The following is a 16707-nucleotide window of genomic DNA, read 5'->3' as shown; positions in this document are numbered from 1 at the left end:
TATCTTTTAAATTCTTTGTATTAAAGAAGGAATGTCAACTATGGCAGTTAAAAATTTTAATAGAAGGAAAATCACCAAATAACCTATATTTAGGTTAAATTATCTTCATGCCAGACTTCACAAAAAATATAAAGAGAATGAAGACAAAAAGGAAATTTTAAGGGAAAAAAAAAATCTCCAAATAGTATGCTGTTCCAAATAGACATAAGTGGCAAAAAACATCTGCCTTCTGTGGCATGGATGTATAATTCAGCAGCTGACAGTATTAAGAGTATTGTTCCTGAGATCTAATGCCAATTGTTTATAATTCTGCTACTAGAGTTTAAAGAAAACAATAATAGCTCACAAGGCATTGGCATATAATTTTAGATTTATTTTTGGATTCCTCAAATTTGTATTATGATAGGTCTATTTTAGCTTAGACTAAAAAAATCTTAATTTTAAGATTCAGACTCTTGGCATTCAGGTGTCATAGGTCATGATTCATTTATTCATAAGATTTCTGGAAGATTATTTCCAAATTGGTATGAGTTTTGTCTCTAGGAATGGGAATGTGTATCCTGTGGTTTACCAACATAGAAGGGCAGTGGAAATGGTCCATGTGGCTAAGAAGGATCAGATTGTTACCAACACTGATTAGACTGGCCAGCTCATTGGGATACTAGGAAGCAGGTCAACTTGGGATTAGTAATGTTTTTAAAGTCTCTGTGCACCCCTTTATTCCTATTCCAGATCAGACCACTCCCACCTCCCTGCCCTTGGTATGCCATGCTCAAGGTCACATAATCTATCATCCAAACTGGGCACATCAGCTGTTCATTTCAGTTCAGTTCAGTTGCTCAGTCGTGTCCGACTCTCTGAGACCCCATGAATCGCAGCATGCCAGGCCTCCCTGTCCATTACCAACTCCCAGAGTTCACTCAGACTCACGTCCATTGAGTCAGTGATGCCATCAAGCCATCTCATCCTCTGTCGTCCCCTTCTCCTCTTGCCCCCAATCCCTCCCAGCATCAGAGTATTTTCCAATGAGTCAACTCTTTGCATGAGGTGGCCAAAGTACTGGAGTTTCAGCTTTAGCATCATTCCTTCCAAAGAAATCCCAGGGCTGATCTCCTTCAGAATGGACTGGTTGGATCTCCTTGCAGTCCAAGGGACTCTCAAGAGTCTTCTCCAACACCACAGTTCAAAAGCATCAATTCTTCGGTGCTCAGCTTTCTTCACAGTCCAACGCTCACATCCATACATGACCACTGAAAAAACCATAGCCTTGACTAGACGAAACTTTGTTGGCAAAGTAATGTCTCTGCTTTTCAATATGCTATCTAGGTTGGTCATAACTTTTCTTCCAAGGAGTAAGTGTCTCTTAACTTCATGGCTGTAGTCACCATCTTCAGTGATTTTGGAGCCCAAAAAAATAAAGTCTGACACTGTTTCCACTGTTTCCCCATCTATTTCCCATGAAGTGATGGGACCAGATGCCATGGTCTTCGTTTTCTGAATGTTGAGCTTTAAGCCAACTTTTTCACTCTCCTCTTTCACCTTCATCAAGAGGCTTTTTAGTTCCTCTTCACTGTCTGCCATAAGGGTGGTGTCATCTGCATATCTGAGGTTATTGATATTTCTCCCAGCAATCTTGATTCCAGCTTGTGCTTCTTCCAGACCAGCATTTCTCATGATGTACTCTGCATAGAAGTTAAATAAGCAGGGTGACAATATACAGCCTTGATGTACTCCTTTTCCTATTTGAAACCAGTCTGTTGTTCCATGTCCAGTTCTAACTGTTGCCTCCTGACCTGCATATAGGTTTCTCAAGAGGCAGGTCAGGTGGTCTTGTATTCCCATCTCCTTCAAAATTTTCCACAGTTTATTGTGATCCACACAGTCAAAGGCTTTGGCATAGTCAATAAAGCAGAAATAGATGTTTTTCTGGAACTCACTTGCTTTTTCCATGATCCAGTGGATGTTGGCAATTTGATCTCTGGTTCCTCTGCCTTTTCTAAAACCAGCTTGAACATCTGGAAGTTCATGGTTCACGTATTGCTGAAGCCTGGCTTGGAGAATTTTGAGCATTACTTTACTAGTGTGTGAGATGAGTGCAATTGTGCGGTAGTTTGAGCATTCTTTGGCATTGTTTTTCTTTGGGATTGGAATTGCTGGAGCAACCGTGAAGAGATACCCCACAACCAAGGTAAGAGAAACCCAAGTAAGACAGTAGGTCTTGCAAGAGGGCATCAGAGAGCAGACACACTGAAACCATAATCACAGAAAGCTAGTCAGTCTAATCACACTAGGACCACAGCCTTGTCTAATGCAATGAAACTAAGCCATGCCCATGGGGCCACCCAAGATGGGTGGGTCATGGTGGAGAGGTCTGACAGAATGTGGTCCACTGGAGAAGGGAATGGTAAACCACTTCAGTATTCTTGCCTTGAGATCCCCATGAACAGTATGAAAAGGCAAAATGATAGGATACTGAAAGAGGAACTTCCCAGGTCAGTAGATGCCCAATATGCTACTGGAGATCAGTGGAGAAATAACTCCAGAAAGATGAAGGGATGGAGCCAAAGCAAAAACAATACCCAGCTGTGGATGTGACTGGTGATAGAAGCAAGGTCCGATGCTGTAAAGCACAATTTGCATAGGAACCTGGAATGTCAGGTCCATGAGTCAAGGCAAATTGAAAGTAGTCAAACAGGAGATGGCAAGAGTGAACGTTGACATTCTAGGAATCAGCAAACTAAAATGGACTGGAATGGGTGAATTTAACTCAGATGACCATTATATCTACTACTGCGGGCAGGAATCCCTTAGAAGAAATGGAGTAGCCATCATGGTCAACAAAAGACTCCGAATGCAGTACTTGGATGCAATCTCAAAAGCAACAGAATGATCTCTGTGCGTTTCCAAGGCAAACCATTCAATATCACAGTAATCCAAGTTTATGCCCCAACCAGTAATGCTGAAGAAGCTGAAGTTGAACGGTTCTATGAAGACCTACAAGGCCTTTTAGAGCTAACACCCAAAAAAGATGTCCTTTTCATTATAGGGGACTGGAATGCAAAAGTAGGAAGTCAAGAAACACCTGGAGTAACAGGCAAATTTGGCCTTGGAATACAGAATGAAGCAGGACAAAGACTAATAGAGTTTTGCCAAGAAAATGCACTGGTCATAGCAAACACCCTCTTCCAACAACACAAGAGAAGACTCTACACATGGACATCACCAGATGGTCAACACCAAAATCAGATTGATTATATTCTTTGCAGCAAAAGATGGAGAAGCTCTATACAGTCAACAGAAACAAGACCAGGAGCTGACTGTGGCTCAGAACATGAACTCCTTATTACCAAATTCAAACTTAAATCGAAGAAAGTAGGGAAAAGCACTAGACTATTCACTAAGACCTAAATCAAATCCCTTATGATTATACAGTGGAAGTGAGAAATATATTTAAGGGCCTAGATCTGATAGATAGAGTGCCTGATGAACTATGGACTGAGGTTCGTGACATTGTACAGGAGACAGGGATCAAGACCATCCCCATGGAAAAGAAATGCAAAAAAGCAAAATGGCTGTCTGAGGAGGTCTTACAAATAGCTGTGAAAAGAAGAGAAGCAAAAAGCAAAGGAGAAAAGGAAAGATATAAGCATCTGAATGCAGAGTTCCAAAGAATAGCAAGAAGAGATAAGAAAGCCTTCCTCAGGGATTAATACAAAGAAATAGAGGAAAACAACAGAATGGGAAAGACTAGAGATCTCTTTAAGAAAATTAGAGATACCAAGGGAGCATTTTATGCAAAGATAGGCTCGATAAAGGACAGAAATGGTATGGACCTAACAGAAGCAGAAGATATTAAGAAGAGGTGGCAGGAATACACAGAAGAACTGTACAAAAAAGATCTTCACGACCAAGATAATCATGATGGTGTGATCACTGACCTAGAGCCAGACATCCTGGAATGTGAAGTCAAGTGGGCCTTAGAAAGCGTCACTACGAACAAAGCTAGTGGAGGTGATGGAATTCCAGTTGAGCTATTTCAAACCTTGAAAGATGATGCTGTGAAAGTGCTGCACTCAATATGCCAGTGAGTTTGGAAAACTCAGCCATGGCCACAAGACTGGAAAAGGTCAGTTTTCATTCCAATCCCAAAGAAAGGCAATGCCAAAGAATGCTCAAACATCAACTGTATTGAGGTATAATTCATATACAGTATAATTCATCCATTTTAAGTGTATTTTTAAAATTGTTTTGGCAAGTGCATACTTCCATCTAACCACAATCAATACAGAGATCATTTTTTTTATCCTTGGTAGATTCCTAATGCCCAAATGAGGCTCACAGCAAAACTGAGCAGGAGGTACAGGGAGTTCCCATATGCTCCCTGCCCCCACACATGAACACACACGGCCGCCCCCCATGCCCCAATCAAACTGATTCATTGGTTATAATTGATGAACACATTAATTAATTGTATTAACTGTATTAATTGTATTAACACATCACTATCACCAAAGCCCATAATTTACATTAGGGTTTACTCTTGGTGTTTCATATTCTATGGGTTTGGGGATGTGTATAATGTCACATATCCACCATTATAGTATAATAGAGAATAGCTTCATTCCCCTCTCTCCACAAATGCTGGCAACCTCTCATCTTGTCACTATTTCCATAGTTTCCTTTGCCATAATATTATAGAATTGGAATCATATAGAATGTAGCCTTTTCAGATTGGCTCTTGCACTTATTAATATTCATTTTAGATCCCTCTAAATCTTTCATAGCTTGTTAGCTCATTTCTTTTTACCACTAATATTCCATGGTCTGTTGTATCAAAATATATTTATCCATTGCACCAAAATGTGTTTATCCATTCACCTATTAAAAGATATCTTGTTTGCTTCCAAACTTTGGAAATTATGAATAAAACTACCATAAATTTATCCATGTGCAGATTTTTGTGTGAGTATAAGTTTTCAACTCATTTGGTTAAATACTAAGGAGTGTGATTGTTGGATCATATGGTAAGAAAATGTTTAGTTTTGTAAGAAACTAACAAAGTGTCTTCCATAAGGGCTACACTATTTTGCACTCCCATCAGCAATAAATGAGAGTTTGTTTTGCTTCATATCTGTGCCAGCATTTAGGTTGTCAATAATTTGGATTCTTGCCATTCTAATAGATGTGTGATGTTACCTGATTGTCTTAATTTGCAATTCTTAATAATATACAGTGTGGACTATCTTTTCATATGCTTATTTGCCATCTAGTGTATCTTCTTTGGTGAGGTGTCTGTTCAGATCTTTGCCCACATTTTAATTGTGTTGTTCTCTTACTTATTGTTGAATTCTAAGAGTTCTTTGTATAGTCTGGATAGAAGTCCTGTGTCAGATACAGGTTTTGCAAATATTTTTTTTTCTCAGTCTGTGACTTGTCTTCCCATTCTCTTGACAGCATCTTGTGCAGAGCAGGAGTTTTGTAATGAAGTCCAGCTTATGCATTATATCTTTCATGGATCTTGCCTTTGATATGGTATCTAAAATGTCCTTATCAAACTGAGGTCAAACAGATTTTCTCCTATGCTACCTTCTAGGAGTTTGATAGTTTTACATTTTACTTTGAGGTTTATGGTCCACACTGACTTAATTTTAGTGGAGGGTATAAGGTCTGGGTCTAGATTACTTTTTGGGGGAGGGCATGTGAATGTCCAGTTTTTCCAACATGGTTTGTTGAAAAAATAGATTATTTCTCCATTTTATTGTCCATGCTTCTTTGTCAAAGATCATTGACTATATTCGTGTGAGTCTATTTCTGGGCTATTATGATCCATTCTTTTACCAATACCACACTGTCTTGCTTACTGTAACTTTATAAAAAAAATCTTGAAGTCAGTGTCAGGCTTCTGATTTTGTTCTTCTTCAATGTTCTGTAAGCCATTCTGAGTCTTTTGCCTCTCTGTATACATTTTAGAATCAGTTTGTCGATATCCACAAAGTAACTTTTTGGGATTTTGATTGGGGTTGCATTGAATCTATAGATCAAGTTGGGAATAACTGATATCTTGACAATCTAAGTCTTCCTATCCATAAACATGGACTACCTCTCCATTTATTTAATCCATTCCTCAGAGTGTTATAGTTTTCCTCATATAGATCCTATATATATTTTAAAAATTTATACCTAAGTATTTAAGTTTTGGAGATATTAACATCAATGGCATTGTGTTTTTAATTTAAAATTCCGATTGTTCATTGTTGGAATATAGGAAAGTAATAGACTTTTGTATATTAACTTTTTATCCTGCTACCATAGTTTCAGGAATTTTTTGTGGATTCTTTGGGATTTTGTACATAGATAACCATATCATCTGCAAATAAAGACAGTTATATTTCTTCCTTTAAATTGGTATGCAAATGTTAAGAAAATTCCCTCTATTTCTAGTTTGTATTTTTCTTTATGTATTTGATGTGATGAATTATATAAATGATTTTTGAATGTTGAACCAGGTTTGCATTCCTGGGATAAATTCTACTTCACCATGGTGTATAATTCTTTTCATATGTTGTTGGCTTTGATTTGCTAACATTTTTTGAGGATTTTGGCATCTACATTCATAAAAGATACTGGTCTGTAGTTTTTCTGTTTTGTAATGTTTTATCTGGCTTTGGTGTAAGGGTAATTCTGGCTTCATAGAATGATTTAGGCAGTATTCTCTCTGCTTCTATCTCTTGGAAGAAATTGTAAAGAACTGGCATAAATGTTTGGTAGAATTACCAGTGAACCTGTCTGAGCCTGGTGCATTCAATTTTGGAAGGTCATTAATTGTTGATTCAATTTATTTAATAGATGCGACCTATTCTGATTGTCTATTTCTTCTTGTGTGAGTTTTAGCAGATTGTGTCTTTCAGAAAATTTGTCCACTTCATCTAGGTTATAAATTTGTCAACATAGAGTTGTTCATAATTGTCCTTTCAGTCATGAAATCTAATATCCTTTTAATGTTCACGTCCAGATCTTGAGTTCCTTAGAGCAAAATTCTGGCTTAAATTGAAGAAAATAGGGAAAACCACTAGGCCACTCAGGTATGACCTACATCAAGTCCCTTATGATTACACAGTGGAGGTTATGAATAGATTTAAGGGATTAGATCTGGTAGCCTGAAGAACTATGGACAGAGGTTCATAACATTATACAGGAGACAGTGACCAAAACCATCCCAAAGAAAAAGAAATGCAAGCAGGCAAAGTGGCTGTCTAAGAGACTTCACAAATAGCTAAGGAAAGAAGAGAAGTAAAAGGCAAGGGAGAAAGGGAAAGATACATCCAACTGAATGCAGAGTTCCCGAGAACAGCAGGGAGAGATAAGAAGGCCTTCTTAAATAAGCAGTGCAAGGAAATAAAGGAAAACAATAGAATGGGAAAGACTAGAGATCTCCTCAAGAAAATCTGAGACATCAAGGGAACATTTCATGCAAGAATGGGCATGATAAAGGACAGAAACAGTAAGAAGCAGAAGGGATTAAGAAGAAATGACAAGAATACGGAGGAACTGTACAAAAACAGTCTTAATGACCTGGATAATCCACGATGGTGTGGTCACTTACCTAAGTCAGACATCCTGGAATATGAAGTCAAGTGGGATCTAGGAAGAATTACTATGAACAAAGCTAGTGGAGGTGATGGAATTCCAGCTGAGCTCTTTCAAACCCTAAGAGATGAGGCTGTTGAAGTGTTGCACTCAATATGTCAGGAAATTTGGAAAACAGCAGTTGCCACAGGACTGGAAAAGGTTAGTTTTCATTCCAATCCCAAGGAAGGGCAGTGCCAAAGAGTGTTCCAACTGCCATATAATTGTGCTCATTTCACATGGTAATAAGGTTATGCTCAAAATCCTTCAAGCTAGGCTTTAGCAGTATGTGAATTGAGAACTTAGAGATGTACAAGCTGGGTTTGTAAGGTTTAGAAAAGGCAGAGAAACCAGAGATCAAATTGCCAACATTCACTGGATCATGGAGAAAGCAAGGGAATTCCAGTAAAACGACTGCTTCTGCTTCATTGACTATGCTAAAGCCTTTGACTGTGTGGGTCACAAGACTGTGGAAAATTCTTAAAGAGATGGAGTAGCAGATAACCTGACTTGTCTCCTGAGAAACCTGTATGCAGGTCAAGAAGCAACAGTTATAACCAGACATGGAACAATGGACTGGTTCAAAACTGGGAAAGGAGTACGACAAGGCTGAATGTTGTCACCCTGCTTATTTAACTTCTATGCAGAGTACCTCATGTGAAATGCTGGGCTGGGTGAATCACAAGCTGAAATCAATATTACCAGGAGGAATATCAGCAACCTCAGATATGCAGATGATACCACTCAAATGGCAGAAAGTGAAGAGGAACTGAAGAGCCTCTTTGAGGGTGAAAGAAGAAAGTGAAAAAGCTGGCTTAAAATTCAAATTGTGAAAAAACTAAAATCATGGCATTTGGTTACATCAGTTCATGGCAGATAGAAGGGAGGAAGGTGGAAGCATTGACAGATTTTAGTTTCTTGGGCTCCAAAATCACTGCAGATGGTGACTATAGCCATGAAATTGATAGACACTTGTTCCTTAGAACAAAAGCTATGACAAACGTAAACAGTGTGCTAAAAAGCAGAGACATCACTTTGCCAGCTAAAGTCTGTATACTGAAAGCTATGCTTTTTCCAGTAGTCATGTACACATGGGAGAGTTGGACCATAAAGAAAGCTGAGCACCCAAAATTGATGCTTTCAAATTGTGACGCTGGAGAAGACTCTTGAGAGTCCCTTGGACAGCAAGGAGATAAAACCAGTCAATCTGAAAGGAAATCAACCATGACTCTTCACTGGAAGGACTTGTGCTGAAACTGAAGCTCCAATACTTTGGCCACCTTAAGGGAAGAGCCAACTCATTGGAAAAGACCGTAATGCTAGAAAAGTTTAATGGCAAAAGGAGAAGGAGGTGGCAGAGGATGAGATGGTTAGATAGGATCACCAGCTCTATGGACATGAATTTGAGCAAACTCTGGGAGATAGTGGAGGACAGAGGAGCCTGGTGTGCCCATGAGGTTGCAAAGAGTTGGAGATGATTTAGTGACTGAACAACGTTAACAACAATGTCCATGTCATCTAAGTGATGTCCCTTCTTTAACTTCTGATGTTAGTAATTTGTGCCTTTTTCTCTTAGTTACGCTGCCCAGAGGTTTATAGATTTACTTGATCTTTTCAAAGAACTTTCTGTTTTGTTTATTTTTTTTCTCTATTTCCTGTTTTCAATGTCATTGATTGTGTTGCATTAAAAAAATTTCCCTTTCCTCTCTTTGGATTTAATTTTCTCTTCTTTTAAAAAAATTTCCTAAAGCAGATGCTTATATGATGCTTAGATGATTGATTTTAGATCTCTCTTCTTTCCTGAAATATACATTCAATACTCTGGATTTCCCTTTAAAATACTACTTTTGCTGCATTCCACATATTTGATAAGCTGTTTCTTCATTTTTATTTAGTTCAAAGTATTTAGAATTTTTTTTTTTGAAATTTCGTCTTTAACCCATGTGTTATTTAAATGTGTGTTATTTAATCTCCAAGCATTTTGGTACTTTCTAATCATCATTATTGATTTCTAGTTTAATTCCACTGTGGTCTAAGAGCAGACATTGTATGATCTGTATTTCTTTACATTTGTTAAAGTGTGTTTTATGGCCTAGAATGTGGTCTATCTCAGTGAATGCTGTATGTGAGATTGAAAAGAATACATATTTTCAATTGTTGAATAACATATTTTATAGTTGTCAATTCTGTTAAAAAATGTGCAATGGTTTCCATACTGATTTTCTCTCTGCTGGATCTGCCCAATTCTGAGAGAGGGATGTTGAAGTTTTCTACTATAATAATGGATTGATCTGCTTCTCCTTACAATTCTACTGGTTTTTGTCTCACTGATTTTGATGCCCTGTTTTTAGATGCATATACGTTAAGGATTCCTATGTCTTCTTGGAGTATTGATCCCTTATCATTTTGTAATGTCTGTCTTTATCACTGATAATTTTCCTTACTTGAAAGTTTGTTTTTCTGAAATTCATAGCATTGTTCTATCTTTTAGCATATTTTTTCCATCCACTTTCTTTACTCTATTTGTGTCTTCATACTTAAAGTGGGCTTCAACTACATATAATAGGGTCTTTTTTGGATACGTTCTAATAATTGCTGTCTTTTAATGGAAGTAATTAGACCAATGACATTTATAGTGATTATTGATGTAGTTGGGTTCCCATATATATATAACAAACATATATAGTTTGTTAATTTTCTACCTGTTGCCCTTGTTCTTTATATTTGTGTCTTCTACTCTTTTTATGTCTTTTGATTTTTTAATTAATTGAGAATTTTATATGATTCCATTTTTTTCTTTCTTAGTGTATCAATTATCTTTTAAAAAAACCTTTTTAGTGGTTGCCCTAAAATTTGGCCTGGGTATTTACAGCTAATTCAAATAACACGGTATTACTTCATGGGAATTGCAAGTATGTTTTAATAACCAAGCATCCCTAACTGCTCCCTCCTGTCAATAATCAGTACATTATTGTGTCATTCACTTCAAATATATGAAAGGTGTAATCATCAGATACATTGTTGTTGCTACTATTTTGAAAAAGCTCTTATCTATTAGATCAATTAAAGAATAAGAAAAATAAAAGTTTTAATTTTAACTTCACTTATTCCTTCTTTATTGTTCTTGTATTAACAGTATTTTCTTATGTTCTATATTCCTTTTTGTTAAATTGAAATATAGTTGATTTACAATGTTGTGTTAATTTCAAAGTGTATATCAAAGTAATTCAGATATATGTGCATGTGTATATATATACTTTTTTCAGATTCTATTCTCTTATAGGTTATAAAAAATATTGAGTATATTTTACTGTGCCACACAGTAGGTCCTTGTTATTGATTTTATTTATAATTTTTAAATATTTTATATAAATTAAATTATATTTTATATCCATTATTTATAAAGAAATTATTTATACATTTAAGTTTGATTATAAAAATACAGCAGTGTGTACTATACTCTTGATGGTCTGGCTTCTGAAACCTTGCTGACCCAAGGAGGGACTGCCCTTCCCCAGGATTAACTAATTCCTAGAAATAGTAGGACTTGCTTGCTAACACTCCTTAGATGTACAAACCAATGAATCCTGAGTCCACACCCTCTCCTGCCTCCTCTTATTAGGCTCTTGAATTCTGGGACACTGGTCATCTTTCGTTGCCACCCCAGTAACATGTACTTGGCAACTAAGGACCACCCCTACAATCTAGACCCCACTGAGCTTTCTCAGACCATTCACTTCTAAGTCTGTGTAGCCTGCCGTACCTCGCCTTGCCCGTTGCCTCCCAGGAAAACCAGGATGGGGCTCCTGCCCACCTCTCTCCGCCTGCTCCTGTCTCCCCAGTGCTTCCCTGTGTGACCCAGCATGGTGTGTCACGCCTATTGTTTCTAAGGGGCTGTGAGTACAATAAAAACGTCTTCCTTTTTAACAATCATCTTGTGTCTGTGCATCTTTCTGTGTCTGATTAAAACATAATTTGTGTCTTTATGGAGATCCAAATTGCTGACCTATATTATTTTCCTTCTCTCTGAGAGCTTCTTTGAACATTTCTTGCAAATCAGGTCAGCTAGTGACAAGTTCTCGCATTTCTTTGTTTGTTTGAGTAACTCTTTATTTCCCCTTCACTCTTGAAGATAGTTTCACAGGTTGCAAAATTACAGGTTTTGGGGTCTTTTTCTCTCAACATTTAAGATACTCCACTCCTGGGACTTGCCTGGTGCTTCAGTGGTTAAAAATTTGCCTTCCAATGCAGGGGACACAGGTTGAATCCCTGGTTGGGGAAATAAGATCCCACATGCTGTGGGGAGACGAAGTCTGTGCACCCCAGTTACTGAGCCTGTGCACTCTAGAGCCCATGTTCCAAAACAAGAGAAGCCTGTGTGCCTCAACAAAGATCCTGTACAATGCAATGAAAATCCAGCACAGAAAAAAAAAAATAAATTGTAAAATAAATAAAATAGTCTGTGCCAACCTCCTCTTGTTTGTGTGATTGCTGAGAAGTCAGATGTAATTTTTGCTCCTCTATAGATAATATGTTTGCTTTTTGTTCATTTGGTTTTGGCAGTTATCCTTTTTATGTTGTTTGAGCTACCTGGATCTGTAGTTTGGTGTCTGACATTAACTTGTGGGAAATTCTCAATCATTACTGTTTCAAATACTTCTTCTCCTCTCTTCTCCTGCTGGTATTTCCACTACACATATATTATAGTTTTAATAGTTGTCCCCTAGTTCTTACATGTAACATTCCATTTTTTTCTTGGCTTTTCAATTTTGGAAGTTTCTATTGATAAATCCTCAAACTAAGTCCAGTCTACTAACGACTCCATCAAAGACATTCTTCACTTCTGTTACAGAGTTTCTAATCTCTTGAATTTGTTGCTTACATCACCCATCTGTTCTTGCATGCTGTCTACTTTTTTCGTTACAGCCATTAGCATATTAATAATTTTTATTTTCAGAGAGTTCTCCTTTGAGTGTAATTTTTTAAAAAAGATATACAATAACAAGTATTGGTGAGAATGTAGAGAAATTGGAACCTTTATATCTGCTGGTAGGAGTGTAAAATGAGGCAACCACTTTGGATAGCAATTTGGCAGTTTCCAGTCCATTCTGAAGGAGATCAGCTCTGGGATTTCTTTGGAAGGAATGATGCTAAAGCTGAAACTCCAGTACTTTGGCCACCTCATGCGAAGAGTTGACTCATTGGAAAAGGCTCTGATGCTGGGAGGGATTGGGGGCAGGAGGAGAAGGGGGCGACAGAGGATGAGATGGCTGGATGGCATGACTGACTCGATGGACGTGAGTCTGAGTGAACTCCGGGAGTTGGTGATGGACAGGGAGGCCTGGCGTGCTGCTATTCATGGGGTTGCAAAGAGTCGGAAACGATTGAGCGACTGAACTGAACTGAACTGAAAAATGTTAAACATAAAGCTGGCATAAGATAAAAAATTCTTCTAGGTGTCTACCAAAAGAAATGAAAACACATAACCACATAAAATTTGTACATGAATATTCATAGCAGCATTATTCATAATAGCCAGAAGTAGGACAATCCAAATTTCCAACAACTGGTGAATAGATAGTTTATATGTTGTATATCCATACAGTATTGTTGTTCTTCAGTCGCTAAGTCACGTCTAATTCTTTGCAACCCCATGAATTGCAGCACTCCAGGCTTCCCTATCCTTCACTATCTCCGGGAGTTTGCTCAAACTCAAGTCCATTGAGTCGGTGATGCCTTTCAACCATCTCCTACTACCCAAACATAAAAGGAATGTCACAACATGGATAAATCTTGAAAGCGTTATGTTACAGAATCCAAATACAAAAGGCCACATGTTATCTGGTTCCATTTATATTAATGTCTAGATGGGTAAATCCATAGAGAAGAAAGCAGATTAGTGGTTACCAGGAACTTTGGGGAGGGGAGAATTAGTAACTGCTGATGGGTATGGGGTGTCATATTTGTGTCATTAAAATGTTCTGGAATTAGTGGTAATTGATGCAAATCCTGCTAATAAACTGAAACACATTGAATTGTCCACTTTAAAGGGCTAATTGTGTATAATGTGAATTATATCTTAACAATAAAATTAATAAGTAAAATATATGATATGTTAGAATATGATGACTATAGATTTGAAAGTCATTGATGACATGATTCAGCTACTAACTACCAGGGAGCCTCGATTTCCTCTTTGGCAAAATAAGGATTTAGTCTAAATGATCTATAGGGTGACTTCCAAATCTAGTTTTTAGTGATTCCCTCAATCTTCCTGCATGATTAGCAATTTCAAAATAACCCTGAAAGGTCAACTCTAGAATAAAATACAGCACTTATACTTTAGGTATTTCGTTAGAGGCATCTCTATTCTTGAGTATTGGTTATTTTATGTATTTCCCTATTAATCAAAACAACTTTGGCTTGGTGGAGTTTCTGTAAGATTGTAATTTCCCATGAAGAATATTTCTAATTGATTGTGAGCTCATGAAGAGAAATCCTGAAGTAAAGTAATTTACAAAATTGGGTGTAACCAGAAATGACAGAACAATTTTCACAAGGGATTAATGAAGAAAGAAATGTGGGTAGCTGTTGGATTTTTGAGCCAAGCTGTGAACATATACAATAGTTATTGTTGACGTGAAAATAGATAATCAAGAATAGTGACTTCATAAATTCTGTGAGTTCATAGATTTTGTATAAAGCTTATAGAACAGTGGTTAAAGTTTGGGCTCCATGATCACCTGTCTGGGTTAGGATGCTGGATTCACCACTTATCAATACCAAGCCACCTGTGCCTGTTTCCTTATCTGTCATGTGGATATATTAGTTGTACCTCAGTAAGATGGTTTTGAGGATTAAATAATATGATGCATAAAGAGCACTAAGAAAAATATCTGAGCCATGGTAAGGACACAGCAAACATTAGCATTAGAATAATTTTCAACAAATGGGCTCCTCTGGTGGCCCAGATGGTAAAGATTCTTCCTGCAATGCAGGAGACCCAGGTTTGATCCATGGGTTGAGAAGATCCCCTGGAGAAGTTAATGGCTACTCACTCCAGTATTCTTGCCTGGAGAATTCCATGGACAGAGGAGCCCTGTGGGCTACAGTCCATGGGGTCGCAAAGAGCTGGACCCGATTGAGCAAATGCACACACACACAGAGATGTTTTCAAAAAGCACTCAAACACTTGATGAATACTTTCCTTGTAGTTCAAACGGTAAAGAATCTGCCTGCAATGGAGACTTGGAATCTGCCTGCCAATGCAGAAAACAAGAGATTCGGGTTCGAACCCTGGGTTGGGAAGATCCCCTGGAGGAGGAAATGGCAACCCACTCCAGTATTCTTGCCTGAGAAATTCCACGGACAGAGGAGTGTGGCAGGCTACAGTTCATGGGGCTGCAGAGTCAGATACGACTGAGCAACTAACACTTTTCACTTGATGAATGTTTTAAACACCCCTGACGCTGCTTTGACAAATAGAGTGTTTACAGTGTATTTTGTTCTAACTCAATTTTCTCAGTTATTTATCGTTATTTCTTGTTGCACAATGATATTTTTCATTCTTTTTACAGAATAAAAGCAAGCAAACTATATTTTTTGCTTTTACAAGAAATATAGTTTCTTGAAATATACAAGAAATATAGCTTAAAAAACTATGTTTTGCTTTTACAATATGAAAACAATATTTTTCATATTGTAAATAACTTTTTTTTTTTTTACAGAATAAAAGCAAGAAACCTTCACTAACAAAATGAAGATCCTGCTAATTATATTTGTTCCTCTCTTCTGGACTAAAACGCTGTCATATCAGAGCCCAGGTACCAGTATATTTTATATTTATTGTTATTAGGAAAATAAATATTTTTATGTCTCAGCAAATCTTTATTTTAATTAATAGAAACAAGGGATGTGTTTCTTTACTGAAAAATCAAGGTAGACGGAATTTATTTGTAGTTGGTGATATACAATGTCAAGCATACTTAAGCTTTCAAAGATGACAGAAAGCTAGGTGCAAAAGTCATGAATTATGCTACACTTGGCCAGAAAAACTTCAATTATTCACTGATTTTCTGAAGTCCTGATGTTCCATGTCTCTATGAATAGAGTCAGCCCATTTGTTTTGTAGGCCAGTTTGCAACTTGGCTTTAATAAAGGAAAGAAAAGGAAAAAAAGGAACCCCACAGAGGAAATTATATGTATATAATAATTAATATAAAAGCTTTCATATTTCATATATATGTAGAATATGAAAGCTAGATTTTTTTGTATTTATAAAAACATCATTCAAAGAAATATTTTTAACTCTGCACTGTGCTACCCTCAGATTTCCTGATATCAGGGTCACTTTTAAAGAAATATCTTGTTTAGTTAAACATTTATGAGCAGATCACTAATTGGGAGGGTGGAGGTAGCTGACCATTTCTGCTAGAGTCAACACTGTGGCTTTTTCCATTGTCCAGACTCTCTTTATGAGGTATGAACACACTCCCCCACCCCTAGTTGCTGTGAATATTGCCTACAATGTCTCACAGCAGTACCTCGCTTTCTCAGGAGAATTGCCCTTGGCTTTCCCAGAGCCACCTTACCCAGGTTATGCCTATAATCCTCCAATCCTTCTCTCCAATTCTTGGGGAAGGTCTGTAGCTGATAACTGACTCCTGTCAGTAGCTAAATCGTGTCCAACTTTTTTGTGACCCCATGGACCACAGCCAGCAAGGCTCCTCTGTTCATTCAGTATTTTCCCAGGCAAAAATACTGGAGTTAGCTGCCATTTCCTTCTCCAAGGGATCTTCCCAACCCAGGGAAAGAACCTGTTTCCTGGATTGATAAGCGAATTCTTTACCACTAAGCAGGGGATGAAACTGTTTCCTACATTGGCAGGTGGATTCTTTACCACTAAGCCATCCCTCTCGAGCCAAAGAGGGATGCTCTGGTGTAAGGAATGCACCAGAGTCTCCTCCAATCAAGCCACACCCTGCTTCTCTTCCTCTGCCTCCCCTCAATCAAGCTCCTGTTTCAGATCTGCCTCTATGATCTCCAGCCCAAGATAGCTGCTTCTTTGCTTGATACTGTTAT

General features: G+C 37.6%; 1 protein-coding gene across 4 annotated transcripts in view; it reads left to right on the top strand.

The window, feature by feature from the left end:
• Positions 1-16707, top strand: part of COL6A5 (collagen type VI alpha 5 chain) — a 161387-nt gene that overhangs the window by 18961 nt on the left and 125719 nt on the right. For all 4 annotated transcript variants that reach the window (XM_025294091.3, XM_044948525.2, XM_044948537.2 and 1 more), the window contains exon 2: positions 15354-15449. In XM_025294091.3, coding sequence (XP_025149876.3) covers positions 15383-15449 — 67 coding nt within the window. In that variant the 5' untranslated portion in view covers positions 15354-15382. The remainder of the gene's footprint in view (positions 1-15353; positions 15450-16707) is intronic.

The sequence above is a fragment of the Bubalus bubalis genome, chromosome 1 (genome assembly GCF_019923935.1).
Source record: "Bubalus bubalis isolate 160015118507 breed Murrah chromosome 1, NDDB_SH_1, whole genome shotgun sequence".
Lineage (NCBI taxonomy): Eukaryota > Metazoa > Chordata > Mammalia > Artiodactyla > Bovidae > Bubalus > Bubalus bubalis.
This window is presented reverse-complemented; position numbering and strand designations above follow the sequence as displayed.